The 16320-nt window shown below is 45.9% G+C and overlaps 3 protein-coding genes across 4 annotated transcripts in view; 1 reads left to right on the forward strand and 2 right to left on the reverse strand.

The window, feature by feature from the left end:
- On the reverse strand, positions 1 to 2843 carry LOC142951703 (protein VCF1). The gene is made up of 3 exons (XM_076093428.1): positions 2131 to 2843; positions 1591 to 1696; positions 1 to 1282 (listed from the first exon to the last, which is right to left on the reverse strand). Exons 1-3 carry the CDS (start codon positions 2145 to 2147, stop codon positions 1025 to 1027), a joined length of 381 nt encoding a protein of 126 aa, XP_075949543.1. The 5' UTR covers positions 2148 to 2843; the 3' UTR covers positions 1 to 1024.
- Positions 1924 to 7601, forward strand: amz2 (archaelysin family metallopeptidase 2). Its single transcript, XM_076093427.1, has 7 exons — positions 1924 to 3017; positions 3444 to 3732; positions 4060 to 4196; positions 4287 to 4415; positions 4686 to 4836; positions 5408 to 5538; positions 7390 to 7601. Exons 3-7 carry the CDS (start codon positions 4184 to 4186, stop codon positions 7452 to 7454), a joined length of 489 nt encoding a protein of 162 aa, XP_075949542.1. The 5' UTR covers positions 1924 to 3017; positions 3444 to 3732; positions 4060 to 4183; the 3' UTR covers positions 7455 to 7601.
- The window catches only part of LOC142951697 (monocarboxylate transporter 7-like), a 21764-nt gene continuing 11298 nt past the window's right edge, over positions 5855 to 16320 (reverse strand). The window contains exons 6-7 of one of the 2 annotated variants that reach the window (XR_012954600.1): positions 7149 to 7255; positions 6786 to 6823 (exon numbers count right to left, since the gene is read on the reverse strand). Coding sequence is in view for 1 of the 2 variants with exons in the window: in XM_076093421.1 (XP_075949536.1) it covers positions 6525 to 6823 (299 nt within the window). In the remaining variant the exon portion in view is untranslated. Of the gene's footprint in view, positions 6824 to 7148; positions 7256 to 16320 lie in introns of both variants that reach the window. The other variant, XM_076093421.1, reaches the window with a different exon arrangement.

Below are 16320 nucleotides of genomic sequence, written 5' to 3' on the forward strand. Positions count from 1 at the left end.
TCACTTTCACAGCTCTCATTTTATTTGCAACACAGTGTACTGGTCATATTGAACCATACAGAACCAAGTATGGCTGACAGGCGTATGACGCGCACACACACACACGATGCGTAAAATGTTAAACACATGGTTACAAACTGATTCAGAGAGCTGTTTCTTGAGGCTGTTTTTGTGAGACTCACTGTGCTGAGCATTACACCGCCTGAGCCGCAGACTCCGGTAGCCGCTCTCACGGCGCTATAATTAGCCAGGATCTAATCTGAGGTTGGATTTTGATGGTGAGGCTCATGAAGAATCTCTGTTCCATTATCTTGAACCCCTTGACCTGCCACCCCAAAAACCTTAAAGAGTCGTAGTGGAAGTAACTGCAAATACACTCTAATTTAACTTTCACCTTGGGTTAGAGAACACAAAGAAGGCCAGAAATGATATTTTACTGGATTGTTTTATTAATGCTCCTCGCGAAGGAATCCTATGGCCTCCATGAACTTCCTTTGCGAGTGGGGATCGCAACATCTCCCACTTCACCGACACAAACACGCGGCTGACCGTCCCCAGTGGAGAGTAAACAGAACGAGCAGTTATTGAGTAAAGTGCTTCGCTTTATTTAGTTTCACAAGCACTTTGGATCATCGCACGTTTCTTGAGATTAGCACCAATGACAACGTCCACGCATCAACGCACGCATGTAAAGAGAATGATTCCTCTCTGTAAAGTGCACAGGGTGCGTGCACACACACACACACACACATCAATACTGCACAGAAAACCACAGTGGCTGGGCCATGGAACAGCGGATGTGCTTATGGTCTTGACAAATGGTACATGGTGAGGTGGGGGGATGAGCCCATTGTGCCCAAAAATCTGTAAACCTCCCCACACATCATCCCCTTCCCCCCCCGCCCCCCATCCCTTGACCCAAATGTGCTCCTCGAGGCTTTCAAGGAGGAGCCACCGTGACAGCAGTGTCAGCACTGATGGGCAGAGGGACGACCGGTCAGGAGAGGGATCCAAGAGGTCACGGTCATGTTGAACCCGGACGCCCTCTGGTCTGCAGACTACTGAAGTGCGCCTCCCTCAGGACTCTGTTGATGTCGTCGTAAGAGACACCGCTGCCATCGCCATGGAAACCATGCTGCAAGGAGCCACCGGAGTCTTCAGGCGTTGGGCTGAGGGAGCACTGGGGGATGCGGTTGTTCTGGCTGTGTATGCACGGCCTGGTGGTGGCCACCAGCGCTCTCTCTGGACTGCTGATCCCATTGCTGCTGTCGCTGCTGGAAGACTGTAAAACAAAAAATAAACAGAACAGAGACGGGCTCTGAATTGGAGCTTCGTGGATGGATGCAGATGCTGTAAATAAAACATTTGCTGCTTTTTTTATTTTTATTTTTATTTTTTTCGACAGTGGTGCATTGCATACGCGATGCAGAGTCCCGTGTATTTATACACATGATTTCAGGCCGCTTGCCCCGTCTACAGACGTTAATAGGCTTTACATTAGATGGAAAATAAATGACCTTGGCAGATTTATCCTCTCCCAAAAGGACACTGATGGTCTGACGACGAACGTAAAGTTCGAGTCAATCTCACCTCGGAATCCAAATCCGACAGGAGCAGGCTGGGACCCCCTCCTGACCTCTTGGCCTGAGAACTCAGCTGTTGGTCCTCCTCACTGTCACAGCCGCGGTGTCGTTTCCTGTGCAGAACAGAAATGGAAGGAGCATCGAGTGAAGAGAGTGCAGTAAAGTGAACATAAAAAAAGTGAAGGAGAGAGTGTGACAGAAACGACGCAGGCAGGGGGGGGGGGGGGGGAGGAAGAGTATCAGAAAGAGAGAAAATGAAGAGGAACCAAAAATAGCAACTCAGGCAGTTATATGTTCAGACATGTGGCACTCCCATTATGAGAGCACATTGATTAACATACCTTCACTGGGGTCTATACATAGAGATTAAACACACAGTGTGCATATAACATTGATACTGCATTATCAAACTTGGTATTAGATTACTGTAATAGATGCCTTAGTTACAATGTTGCATTACAGCAGTCATGCAATCGTCAAATGTAATATTGGATGTAATATTAGCCTCTATTAATGAAAGATGTGTACAAACGGTTGTTCCTGTTACCTGCTGTCTGTCAGCATTTCTGCAGTGTTGACTGATATGGGGGGGGGGGGGGGGGGGGTTTGGCAAAGAGAAAGGTTGACACTCCTTTTTGAGCCGGATTCAGATATCTTATTTTAAAGCTTTGGTTTTGTCACAGCTCCACGACCATTGGCAACCTCGCGCTCATCTCATCAGAAAGTCTCGGACGTGCGAGTGAGCGATCCCCAGACGGCTGAGGCGCAGGTCCCCGTGGATAAAGCACAAAGCTCCGCTGTGGGTTAGTCCAGACGTGTCACTGGTCCAAGTCCAGTCCGCCCTGCCTACGCCTCGGTGGTGGAACAAGCTGCTTGCTGGGCGTCTGAGAGCCAACCCGCTAACCACTATTCTCGTTTACGCAGTCAAATCTCGAGAAATACCGGGCATGACAGCGAGCTAGCCTGCTAGCTGCTACCGTGCGACGTTATGCGAGCTAACTACTTTAGCTAACTACCGCTGCGCTTGCACTAACGTTCCGCGTACTGACGAAGTTCTTCCGCTTTCGTATTCCGTCCAGCTGCCGTCAGTCGTAGTTAACTGTTGCCTGCACTTGACACAACTCCGATTCCACAAACTCAATGAGAAAAAAGTTTGATGTATTTTAATTGTAGGATAACCGATAATAGGAGGTCGTTAGGTGTGCCATAGCAGCGAGCTGGTCTTCTCTGCTGGTCGTCAATGTTTCCCTGAAAGAGCTCCGCCCCTCTGTTTACCTGACGTCATCAGACTAAGTACACAGCGGAAATGGATTCCGGTGTCAAACACTGTGAACTCGTTTACTTCTAAACATTGGGACAGATTATGCATCTTTTTTTTTTAACGAATAAATCCATTCATTTGTCGTAAAAGAGGGATTTTGATAGAGCGTCGAGGTGAGGCGTTTGCGTTCTCGAACGGAAGTGTATGTACAAACATGTATACGTGTGTGTGTGCGTGCGTGTGTGTGTGTGTGTGTGTGTGTGTGAATTTATTTACTTTCACATTAACACTTCCTTGTAGGCAACTAACACTACCTTTGTTATTTTATATACCCTCCACGTGCAGTATTTCATACACTTGTATACATTTCCATTCAACTTCATATGTAGTGTATATTATATTGTTTTACATTTTCCTAGCAAGCTCCAATTTGGCTGCTATAAAGGTCACATGACTGGGCATTGATCAAATGTTTGTCATAAGTCCATAGGTGGCTGTAGTGGGTCAAAAAATGATCTCTATGCGTTAGCAAAGCCATGTCGCAAATTCCACCTTGACTCTATCTGTAACCGTGCTACTGCTGTCTACCTCTCCTGCAGATGAAGGTGATCCGGCACTCTGTCGAGACACTGCAAAGAGCTCTAGTCTCCAATCGGCAGGACTTAGCTGAGCTGTAGACAAAGAACACAAAAGAAGAAAGGCATCTTCTGGAGGAAGGATTCCACCCGGGGCAGCCGAGTGCCCTTTTCCAACCCATCACAGTGCACTCTGACACAGACTGGGTCTCTGCTCACCCTGAGAAGCCTCAAGACTTCGAGAAGTTCTACGGAGACCATTTGCGCAAGACCCCCAATGCAAGCCACAATACCATTTATATTCAAACCATAGGTGCGTATGTTTGTGTCTAGTGGGGCTACAGCCTCTGTATTCCTCAGTCCTCGTGAAGTGTGTGTTTGTGAAAATAATGCTCATTGTTTAAGGAAAGGACATGTAAGTATGTGCATATGTGATTGCCAGTACAATAACTCATAACCCTTAAGCAGTAAAAGTAAACATGCCATCCTGTCACTGAATGACCAAAAGATGACAAGACATTCAGTCTACATTGTGAGCTATGCAGATGGATAAGGCATCCATCCACAATATGTTATACAGGGGGTTTTGTGCAGCATGTTACATAGTTGGCTGACCTTAATTCTGCACTGTTTCTCGTAGGTTCCTTTGGGGACGCGGGGGCCGAGACAGACCGGTACGTGGAGTGGCTCAGAGAATACTGCCAGGCTTTCTTCTACGGGCTTTCTGTCAAGCTGCTGCCGGCCGTCACTGTGCCCGAAACAGGATGCTCTTTCAGGGTTAACAGTAGCTCGCACAACCTTCAGTCAGTGCAGTGATCTCCAACTGGACTGTGCATCATTTTGTTATTGTTTTCGTGTGAAATTTAGGTGACCTGCTACAATTCCTGTGGAATAGGAAACCAAAAGATGCTTTTTGTATTGTTGGGATCACAATGATTGACCTCTACCCCAAAGACTCCTGGAACTTTGTCTTCGGAGACGCTTCTCTCAGCATGGGTGAGATTTGTACCTTTTCATAAGAAAATATAACTTTCTCTGTAAATTTGCTGTTGAAATACCAGGACAATACTAAAGAAGAGGGGAAACATTGCTTCGTAGTTGAGGAATATTTTTTAACAAAGTGAAACATACACATACTCATTTATCATCAGTAGTCTCGGATGGTGTAATGTGGTTGAACTGCCACTAGATGGTGCTAGAAGAACAACATGCAATCCAGGAGAGATTTTTGTTTCCTTACTGACATCCTCTCAACCCTGCTTGCAGGAATGGGTGTTTTCAGCTTTGCCAGGTATGATGATAACTTCTACAGCCAAAGTTATGCTGGGAGGCTGAAGAAAAGGCTCCAGACTACTCTGTGTTTGACGGATATTACACTCCCCCCATCACCAGCACCCTGCTGCTGCGTTCCTGCAAGGTTTCTAACAAACACGCTCCACCACTCACTCACTTTTTGTACTATGAACCTTTGAGTGGTCTTGCCAAACGTCCTCCCATCCCTTTAGTCAATACTGCTGACCTTTTTGTCAGAACACTCTGATGAAAGATGTTTCTTTACATACAATGACCCATGAGATTGGACATGTGTTTGGAATTCACCATTGCCAGTGGTTGAGCTGGATGATAAACCCAAATTCATCTTTTTGATGATAAACCCAAATTCATCTTTTTTATCTTTTACAGTAGACAATAACATACAGTATAGTGGTACAACCTAGTTAAGACAGCACCACCATCATGACAGGTTGAATTTTAACCATACTGAGTTTTCCAAGTATAATCTACACAAACTAGAACACATGAAGGTGCTTTACACCTCATTAGAAAGAGCTGCTCTTGATTATATTTTTACATATTCGCTCCTGTGTCATTTAGATCACGGCTCACCACGACATCAGATCACAGATTAATGCAAAGACACAATCAGATGCCTTTATGTTTCTTTTTTTGGCACTTCCTTTAAGTGAAAGTTGAACTGTGGTCGATAGGCCTTACTGCACTGGATGGAGGGGGATCAGAGTCAAACGTCTGGACCAGAGGAGGCCACTTCCTGTCAGTCTGTGCCCCACTTCTCCAAACCCACTGAAGCCTTTCAGACATCCAGACTGTGGCGCAACAGGTGCCTCGACATACTGGGAAAAAGATGAACGATTGTACTTGTTCATAAGTCTGGAGAAAATCTGGAAATATTTGCAACAACTGCAATTTTTCCTGACTGTTACACTTAATTTCCGGACGACTAGACGGCCCACTAGAGACTTAATAAGGTGTATATTGTGTGGCGCTAGTGTTTCCAGTTTTCTGAATCTAAATGATCTAAAGATGCAATATGTACAGACAATATTTTTACGTTAAAGTATATCAAATCAAAATAGACAAATACATTAGCAGTTGAATGAGCTGCTTTTCAGTTGAGGTTCATAAAAACAAAACCGTTCAAAGTAATTAAGTGATTCAAATCACTCTTGCTTTATTATGAACACATTTTCGTTACAAAAACAGCTTGATTCTGACATTTCATATCACATAACATTCCATTGTGTCAGCTTGGTGACCGTTTGATTAAAAAGATACACTTTTAATTACATCTCCTGAGCTTTATGTATTTTCTATAACACCTTACAGAATCCGGGCAATGTATTGTTCTCACAGCTACATTTGCATCACAGTTTTTCTGGCATGGTTACGGTATTGTTTGCCAGCAGTTCATCAAGTAATAGTGTTACGTCTTACCCTCTGCAATATCTAAAACTGAGGCACCTCCATTCAAGCTTCATCAGTCCATTTTGAACATGTCCATACTTTGCAGTTATATCTGTGCGTTAAGGCAAGACTACATCAAAAGCTTTATTCACTTAAAGCTAATTTAGTAGTCTAACTTTTTAAAGAATTTTAAGAACATTGAGTCTAGAATAAAACACAGTCTGGTACATTAGGAAGGTAAGGCACAACAGATCATGTAGTAAAAGTTCTGAGGAATGCTCTCGGATCATAAACATCTTTGGTCGTTCTCTTTATTGTGTCACTTCAGTACTTCACAGCTTTAGTCTTAAGACTGTATTTTACCCTCATGCTTCCCTCTTTTATTACTCTTCCTCCATCTTATCAGCCCAAGCTGAATGTATTAAAGTCCGGGACATCTCTTGTGGCCTCCGTCTGGTCGTCTACTTCAGAGCAATCCTGAGGACTGTCGGGTCTTTTGTACGGTTCAATCACTACTCTCTGTTGCTCAGAGTCCCCTTCCCTTTCATCTGCGTCTTCGGGGCGTTTGGAGTTCCTCCTCCTACAGAGTAATCCTTCCTTGGCACGCTTTACCAAACTCAGGAACAGGGCACTAAGTCCCATGCCGACTGCACAGGAGTAGAAGGCGGATCCATAGTTCTGAGTCACATCCACCAGCACACCTGGGGATAGAGGAGAATTAAAAAGGGGGCACTCCCAACAAATCACCTGTCATGAGGAGTACAACTAGTGCTTCCTGTGGCTCTGCAGCGGGCTGAGAAAAGAACCCTGATGATGTCATAGTGATGTCATCAGGGTTATCTCACTTTGGGCTTGGAGACTAAGTGACTCAATTTTATTTATTTTTTTACATAAAACCTGTATTACAAACTTAAGGTGGGGAGTTCACAAGACACTTACAAGAAAGGAAAGGTCTTACGAGAAAAAAAAGCCACTGAGCTGCATTATGGGAAATGTAGAATTTGGTGTAGATATTTTGCCTTTCACCTTTTTGTTGATCTGTCTTCCGCAAGTCCCTTAACTTTATAGAAGTGAAGTACTATAAGATGGAGTATCTCTTTAGAGCAGACAACAGCTATTCCATCAGAAAGCCTCTGAAAAAGATGATAAATCAATATTAGATGTAATCTGATCTTTAATAGAAACTAGACCTCAGAACAGCATTAATGCAGTTACTGTTGCTTTAACTCATTGTCTCTCTCTCTCTCTCTTGCTCTCCATCTTTCAGCCATGACTTTACTGTGCGACATGTGCATACAGTCGATGGAGAATCATCCTTGTGTTGGGATCTGACCCTGCTGTCCTGGCTGGCTGAGACCTTCACACGTGCTTTTCAAACAAAGGAGCAGCCATGTTCCTTCCTTTCACCAAAACGCCTGACATGGGGTCTACAAGAAACCTCATGCCGGATGACCACACCCTCCAGCTCCAGCAGAAACCTGATGCTGGTCCCTCATTGGCCAAGAAAGGGCCCCCCCACTGGTTGTGCCACCTGGTTTATAAGCCTGAGCACAGCTAGAATTCTTTCTCTTCCGTCCAGACACCGCTGGTGTAAGGAGATCCACAAGGCTCTCTTCACCCCGGACTCGTCCAGGGGACAAGAAGATCCACGAGGAACCGCGGCCTCATCAAATCCTATCAGGTCACATGTAACATTCGCTGGTCGAACAGACTGTGTTTTATTTTGAGTTTTGGATCCTGTAGTGCGAGAACGGATAACTCCTATGCCCCGTTCTCCCACCCTTTTTGTGTACACACCGCCGGCAGAAGGTAACAATCTTTCCTCGCCGAAGATTTCCGGGAAGGACGACCCAAACCTCGTCCCTCAGCCGAAGTTAAAAAGCCCCTCTCTGCAGCGAGGAGGCCGAGTCTGCGCCAGCCAGCCCCGAGGCCGCGCCACCGAGAGCCAGCGGCTACTCGAGGACTGAGTGATCCCCACCACGGGAAACGTACCCTACCGAACGAAGCTTCTACAAGTAAGAGTTACTGGTATCTGGGCCTAGCTTAGCTTAGCCTAGCATTAGCTTAATTTAGCCTATTCGTTATGTCGTTGTTATTCCTGCATCTTGTTACGTTAAGTTGCTGTCGTGTTATAACGTGTTATTGCGCAAGCATCGCAGACCACGGAGTCCCGTTATATTGTGTATTTCCTGCTGTAACTGTTTGCATCAGATCCGTCGCTGCTAGTGGATGTGGAGGTTGTGATTTTATCACTTCAAAGCCCAAAACTACGGTGGCGGAGCCTCGTCTCGCCGACCGAGTTTCGGGGTGATAAGAGAGCAATACTCGCATCTCACCGCAGTGATAAAGATGTGTTTTGTTTTGGGGACTATTTGATTTTGTTTGGTTTTATTCTCTCTTCTTTAAATCGGCTCTGTGAGTGAGATCTGGAACCGCAACTATCACCGTACAAGCGTGACCAGTCGGTTCAGAATCCGACCGCAGAGTTTACGAGTGATCAGCTGTTCCTCACATTCTCACTGCAGCGCCGAGCACCGCGCTCAGAGCTTCTCTCTCTCTCTCCCTCTCGTCCTACTAACCCGCACACACATAGTTAGATTCACTGATTTTGGGTGAACCTCTCAGACACGTGGTCGCGTAATCTATTGTCCCAACCCACATTGTGCGCCGTCCCACGTGGTTACACGTAGCCACCTCTCAGCTATCTTGTCGCGGGTCAATAGACTCCGCCATCTTTGCTTGTAGGCTCACACGCCCCTTTTTAGGTTTAGGAGTGAACGCTAATTATGAGACTTAGTTTTATTGTTTGGTTATTGGTCCCTGTTCGCAGGGTGGTGCCCCGTTATTATTAATAATCATTAATAATTGTTACTGACATTAATAATTCTATTGATGTCAAGAATTTAGTTTCTTAGATGCTGATAACCCAAACACGCTCCTCTAGGTTCCCAACATAATGGTGCCCCGTGTGAGGCTACGTTATTCCAGTTTTATTGCAGTATGTATTCACACTAATCCATAGTATGCCTTCGAATCATTTTGAATAATTAATTTTCCTTAGAAAGTTTAATTATTTTTTTTTTTTGAATAATCCAAATTTCTGAAAATTATTTTCCAAAATAGTTTGATTTTTGATATTCAAACATTTTCCTATTTTAATTTAGTTTTAATTTTGATTTTAATCTTAATTTTAATTAAATTTTCAATTTTAATTTCCTTTCTGAAATTTGTTACTTCTTTTCCTTTCCAGGTTAGATCATTCGTTACATTTCCTAAACTAACAGTCAGCTGTGTTTAGTAGATTTGATCGTTTATTTGTAAAACCAACACTTTGTTTTGTTTTTCTTAATCCCTCAAAGAAAAGTTACACACAGCTGTCACAGGCCAGAAGTGCTGAAACCACATTAGCATTTTCTACCTTTGAGTTGAAAAGCAGTAGTTAATACCTCAGAACAACAGTAGAAATTGTAAGTCATAGAACTAGGCATTTCACTGTGCACCTCAGAGCAGTAATTGACGTCCAACAGTAGAAATCGTAAGTCACAGAACTAAGCGTTTCACTGTGCACCTCAGAGCAGTGATTGACGTCCAACAGTAGAAATTGTAAGTCACAGAACTAGGCATTTCACTGTGCGCCTGCATTAACCGTAAACACTAACCGTTTTTCTTACTAACAGTAGGGAATTCTAACCACTGTTGCCATTTACAAAGAAGTAAAATGGGCAGTCAAAAACCGTACAGGTTAGGAGCAGAAGCTCACCAGGAGCCAGACAACCCTGCACCACAAGATGCAGCTGCTGGTCTCCTCAAACTCTCCCTCTCTGATGACAGGAGAAGGGGGGAGTACTCCCAGGTCCTGAGTGACCTAAGTGGGTCCGAGCCCACTTCCACAGGCGAGCGAGACATTCCGCATAGGTCAAGTGTACGCCTAGAACGAACGCCCTCTCCCACGCGGGGAGAGGTAGATCACCCTCCCCTTGATTTTAATAATTATGGCGATTCAGACGGTTTAGGCCCTCTCCGCGCGCAGGGCCTGCGCACCTATCACATAGAGTCCCGCACGAAGGACGTAGAGCGCTTCGATCCAAATATTCGCTACTCGAGTATTGATGACTGTCTCAGGGTCCAAATCAGGTAATGCCACCGCACTCGTCAGAAAACCCGACACCGACTCGCAGCCCACCTGACTAAGCCAAGTGACCTTCCCCTCTGCTGCTCAAGTCTACTTAGTAGGGTGGGGAAGAGAACTCAGCACACTCCCTGAAACGACCACTCCCAATTGCGCGCCCCCCCTGTTCTTTAACCTTCTTGGGCGACCTTGTTCACAAAGACAATGCCCTGTGTGTATATATATATTTCAGTCGTACTGGGGGGCCATAACACACTTGCTCTACTCGATTCCAGGTCAGAAACGAACCTAATGTGTCCCCCCCCACCTTTCGCATACACCTCTAGGGTACCACAACCTTAGAGGCCCTTCCAGCACCCTAGTTCGGAAAATCCTTTGTCAGCTAAGCCTTGTTTATCCTGCTCTGTCAGCGTGATCCACCTCCAGTTTGTTCAACGAAGCCACCGCCTTCTTTCGGCCGAGTCATCGTCCGGGCGTGTCAAGTCGCCAGTGCTGCAGGGGACAGAAGATGCCTAGTGCACGAGGTTTTTCTTCCAGCTCCTGCCCCGCTTTAGGGAACTGAACTTGATTTGCGCGGGGGACCTGTCTCCATCTCTAATTAGGGGGGAGGGGCGGGGGAAATGTCACCATTGCCCGCCACGACACACCACAGAATGAAGCCGTTCGCGACGCTTCCCTGAGTGCTGGCGGTGACGTGGTGGTATGAGCCCTCGCCACTTGAACAGCTCGAGGGGTGAAGGCTCTGACAACAGAAACTTAGAGAGATGCACTTCGCAGGGAGTGCAACTCGCCAATCTAGCCAGTGTTGAAACCAACCAGAAAATCCGGCTTATCATTGACTACTAACGTTTAACTGCATGCTTCAACTCGCCCTGTAGGCATGCACTAACCGCTAACAAATCCAACTTCAACCAGAACATTTACAAGACCTGAAAAACTTTCATTGTGACTGTAAACTTACGCTCCACTCTCATAACCCTTTGCATGCTTTAGAGACTCTACCAGAAGTGACCAAAGAAGACATAACCTACGCCGTAGCAGTCAGATTTAATGCAGGACCTCATCAGAGAACAGCTCATCTGTCAACAGCTTGAGCCGCTCTAAACCCCAGCCTAGCTGGTCACCCTAGACCGTGTTAACAAAATCCGTAAATCTGCTACCACTACTGTTATGCAACCCTCACAGGTACCTCTGGCCTATAGTCTTGGCAGCGCAATTCCAATAGCGATAGATCCTAAAACTTAGACATAGAACTCGCTCTAAACCTACCGATCAGAGTGATAAACGCACATATTATGTACAAATACATCCAGAAGCTACAGACCAGACTGGATTCCCTCCTATTCGTAACACCACGTTTTAACCAAACTGCGACGGCTCCGCCGACGGACTCCAGTCTCGTCGAGTAGAACCAGTAACCACTGTTCCCCCCCCCTCACCTGCTTCTACTTTTCTACTCTTCTCTCTTTTGTGTTTTGTTTTGTTTTATTTGGGTTGTTACTTTCTTTGACACTATACCGCAATGCTAGGATTATCACAAAATCATGATTAGCGATTGAATTATTTGGGAATAATGTTTTTGCTCACCTATGATTTGAATTGTGTATGATAGTAGATGTAGGTAGAGGTAGTTAAAGTCATCTGCCCAGATACCAATGAACTCTGAACCTTATGAACTCTGAACTCCGAACTCCATGAACTCTGAACTCTATGAACACTGAACACTGACTGTTTTAACCACTGCTTTTAGTTCCCGGAATACTTGGACTGTCTAACCTCTTCAGGTTCTCAGGAATACCTGGACAGTGTTTCCCACCACATGGATGCACGTGCCAGCCCTTGGTTTGCTCTAAAGACCGTGGCCATCACCCCGATCTTCAGACCAAAGGGGGGATGTTGGGATCTGACCCTGCTGTCCTGGCTGGCTGAGACCTTCACACGTGCTTTTCAAACAAAGGAGCAGCCATGTTCCTTCCTTTCACCAAAACGCCTGACATGGGGTCTACAAGAAACCTCATGCCGGATGACCACACCCTCCAGCTCCAGCAGAAACCTGATGCTGGTCCCTCATTGGCCAAGAAAGGGCCCCCCCACTGGTTGTGCCACCTGGTTTATAAGCCTGAGCACAGCTAGAATTCTTTCTCTTCCGTCCAGACACCGCTGGTGTAAGGAGATCCACAAGGCTCTCTTCACCCCGGACTCGTCCAGGGGACAAGAAGATCCACGAGGAACCACGGCCTCATCAAATCCTATCAGGTCACATGTAACATTCGCTGGTCGAACAGACTGTGTTTTATTTTGAGTTTTGGATCCTGTAGTGCGAGAACGGATAACTCCTATGCCCCGTTCTCCCACCCTTTTTGTGTACACACCGCCGGCAGAAGGTAACAATCTTTCCTCGCCGAAGATTTCCGGGAAGGACGACCCAAACCTCGTCCCTCAGCCGAAGTTAAAAAGCCCCTCTCTGCAGCGAGGAGGCCGAGTCTGCGCCAGCCAGCCCCGAGGCCGCGCCACCGAGAGCCAGCGGCTACTCGAGGACTGAGTGATCCCCACCACGGGAAACGTACCCTACCGAACGAAGCTTCTACAAGTAAGAGTTACTGGTATCTGGGCCTAGCTTAGCTTAGCTTAGCATTAGCTTAATTTAGCCTATTCGTTATGTCGTTGTTATTCCTGCATCTTGTTACGTTAAGTTGCTGTCGTGTTATAACGTGTTATTGCGCAAGCATCGCGGACCACGGAGTCCCGTTATATTGTGTATTTCCTGCTGTAACTGTTTGCATCAGATCCATCGCTGCTAGTGGATGTGGAGGTTGTGATTTTATCACTTCAAAGCCCAAAACTACGGTGGCGGAACCTCGTCTCGCCGACCGAGTTTCGGGGTGATAAGAGAGCAATACTCGCATCTCACCGCAGTGATAAAGATGTGTTTTGTTTTGGGGACTATTTGATTTTGTTTGGTTTTATTCTCTCTTCTTTAAATCGGCTCTGTGAGTGAGATCTGGAACCGCAACTATCACCGTACAAGCGTGACCGGTCGGTTCAGAATCCGACCGCAGAGTTTACGAGTGATCAGCTGTTCCTCACATTCTCACTGCAGCGCCGAGCACCGCGCTCAGAGCTTCTCTCTCTCTCTCCCTCTCGTCCTACTAACCCGCACACACATAGTTAGATTCACTGATTTTGGGTGAACCTCTCAGACACGTGGTCGCGTAATCTATTGTCCCAACCCACATTGTGCGCCGTCCCACGTGGTTACACGTAGCCACCTCTCAGCTATCTTGTCGCGGGTCAATAGACTCCGCCATCTTTGCTTGTAGGCTCACACGCCCCTTTTTAGGTTTAGGAGTGAACGCTAATTATGAGACTTAGTTTTATTGTTTGGTTATTGGTCCCTGTTCGCAGGGTGGTGCCCCGTTATTATTAATAATCATTAATAATTGTTACTGACATTAATAATTCTATTGATGTCAAGAATTTAGTTTCTTAGATGCTGATAACCCAAACACGCTCCTCTAGGTTCCCAACATAATGGTGCCCCGTGTGAGGCTACGTTATTCCAGTTTTATTGCAGTATGTATTCACACTAATCCATAGTATGCCTTCGAATCATTTTGAATAATAAATTTTCCTTAGAAAGTTTAATTATTTTTTTTTTTTGAATAATCCAAATTTCTGAAAATTATTTTCCAAAATAGTTTGATTTTTGATATTCAAACATTTTCCTATTTTAATTTAGTTTTAATTTTGATTTTAATCTTAATTTTAATTAAATTTTCAATTTTAATTTCCTTTCTGAAATTTGTTACTTCTTTTCCTTTCCAGGTTAGATCATTCGTTACATTTCCTAAACTAACAGTCAGCTGTGTTTAGTAGATTTGATCGTTTATTTGTAAAACCAACACTTTGTTTTGTTTTTCTTAATCCCTCAAAGAAAAGTTACACACAGCTGTCACAGGCCAGAAGTGCTGAAACCACATTAGCATTTTCTACCTTTGAGTTGAAAAGCAGTAGTTAATACCTCAGAACAACAGTAGAAATTGTAAGTCATAGAACTAGGCATTTCACTGTGCACCTCAGAGCAGTAATTGACGTCCAACAGTAGAAATCGTAAGTCACAGAACTAAGCGTTTCACTGTGCACCTCAGAGCAGTGATTGACGTCCAACAGTAGAAATTGTAAGTCACAGAACTAGGCATTTCACTGTGCGCCTGCATTAACCGTAAACACTAACCGTTTTTCTTACTAACAGTAGGGAATTCTAACCACTGTTGCCATTTACAAAGAAGTAAAATGGGCAGTCAAAAACCGTACAGGTTAGGAGCAGAAGCTCACCAGGAGCCAGACAACCCTGCACCACAAGATGCAGCTGCTGGTCTCCTCAAACTCTCCCTCTCTGATGACAGGAGAAGGGGGTAGTACTCCCAGGTCCTGAGTGACCTAAGTGGGTCCGAGCCCACTTCCACAGGCGAGCGAGACATTCCGCATAGGTCAAGTGTACGCCTAGAACGAACGCCCTCTCCCACGCGGGGAGAGGTAGATCACCCTCCCCTTGATTTTAATAATTATGGCGATTCAGACGGTTTAGGCCCTCTCCGCGCGCAGGGCCTGCGCACCTATCACATAGAGTCCCGCACGAAGGACGTAGAGCGCTTCGATCCAAATATTCGCTACTCGAGTATTGATGACTGTCTCAGGGTCCAAATCAGGTAATGCCACCGCACTCGTCAGAAAACCCGACACCGACTCGCAGCCCACCTGACTAAGCCAAGTGACCTTCCCCTCTGCTGCTCAAGTCTACTTAGTAGGGTGGGGAAGAGAACTCAGCACACTCCCTGAAACGACCACTCCCAATTGCGCGCCCCCCCTGTTCTTTAACCTTCTTGGGCGACCTTGTTCACAAAGACAATGCCCTGTGTGTATATATATATTTCAGTCGTACTGGGGGGCCATAACACACTTGCTCTACTCGATTCCAGGTCAGAAACGAACCTAATGTGTCCCCCCCCCCCACCTTTCGCATACACCTCTAGGGTACCACAACCTTAGAGGCCCTTCCAGCACCCTAGTTCGGAAAATCCTTTGTCAGCTAAGCCTTGTTTATCCTGCTCTGTCAGCGTGATCCACCTCCAGTTTGTTCAACGAAGCCACCGCCTTCTTTCGGCCGAGTCATCGTCCGGGCGTGTCAAGTCGCCAGTGCTGCAGGGGACAGAAGATGCCTAGTGCACGAGGTTTTTCTTCCAGCTCCTGCCCCGCTTTAGGGAACTGAACTTGATTTGCGCGGGGGACCTGTCTCCATCTCTAATTAGGGGGGAGGGGCGGGGGAAATGTCACCATTGCCCGCCACGACACACCACAGAATGAAGCCGTTCGCGACGCTTCCCTGAGTGCTGGCGGTGACGTGGTGGTATGAGCCCTCGCCACTTGAACAGCTCGAGGGGTGAAGGCTCTGACAACAGAAACTTAGAGAGATGCACTTCGCAGGGAGTGCAACTCGCCAATCTAGCCAGTGTTGAAACCAACCAGAAAATCCGGCTTATCATTGACTACTAACGTTTAACTGCATGCTTCAACTCGCCCTGTAGGCATGCACTAACCGCTAACAAATCCAACTTCAACCAGAACATTTACAAGACCTGAAAAACTTTCATTGTGACTGTAAACTTACGCTCCACTCTCATAACCCTTTGCATGCTTTAGAGACTCTACCAGAAGTGACCAAAGAAGACATAACCTACGCCGTAGCAGTCAGATTTAATGCAGGACCTCATCAGAGAACAGCTCATCTGTCAACAGCTTGAGCCGCTCTAAACCCCAGCCTAGCTGGTCACCCTAGACCGTGTTAACAAAATCCGTAAATCTGCTACCACTACTGTTATGCAACCCTCACAGGTACCTCTGGCCTATAGTCTTGGCAGCGCAATTCCAATAGCGATAGATCCTAAAACTTAGACATAGAACTCGCTCTAAACCTACCGATCAGAGTGATAAACGCACATATTATGTACAAATACATCCAGAAGCTACAGACCAGACTGGATTCCCTCCTATTCGTAACACCACGTTTTA

Source organism: Anarhichas minor, unplaced genomic scaffold, assembly GCF_050575085.1.
Source record: "Anarhichas minor isolate MPS153535 unplaced genomic scaffold, ASM5057508v1 ptg000017l, whole genome shotgun sequence".
Taxonomy (NCBI): Eukaryota; Metazoa; Chordata; class Actinopteri; order Perciformes; family Anarhichadidae; genus Anarhichas; species Anarhichas minor.

Bases quoted from the DNA above. Each gene is read 5' to 3' on its own strand.
- amz2 (XM_076093427.1), top strand. The intron at 4,837-5,407 runs GTTTCTAACAAA...TGTGGTCGATAG, and splicing joins TGCTGCTGCGTTCCTGCAAG to GCCTTACTGCACTGGATGGA. The intron at 5,539-7,389 runs GTGCCTCGACAT...TCCATCTTTCAG, and splicing joins TCCAGACTGTGGCGCAACAG to CCATGACTTTACTGTGCGAC.
- LOC142951703 (XM_076093428.1), bottom strand. The intron at 1,283-1,590 runs GTGAGATTGACT...TTTGTTTTACAG, and splicing joins TGTCGGATTTGGATTCCGAG to TCTTCCAGCAGCGACAGCAG.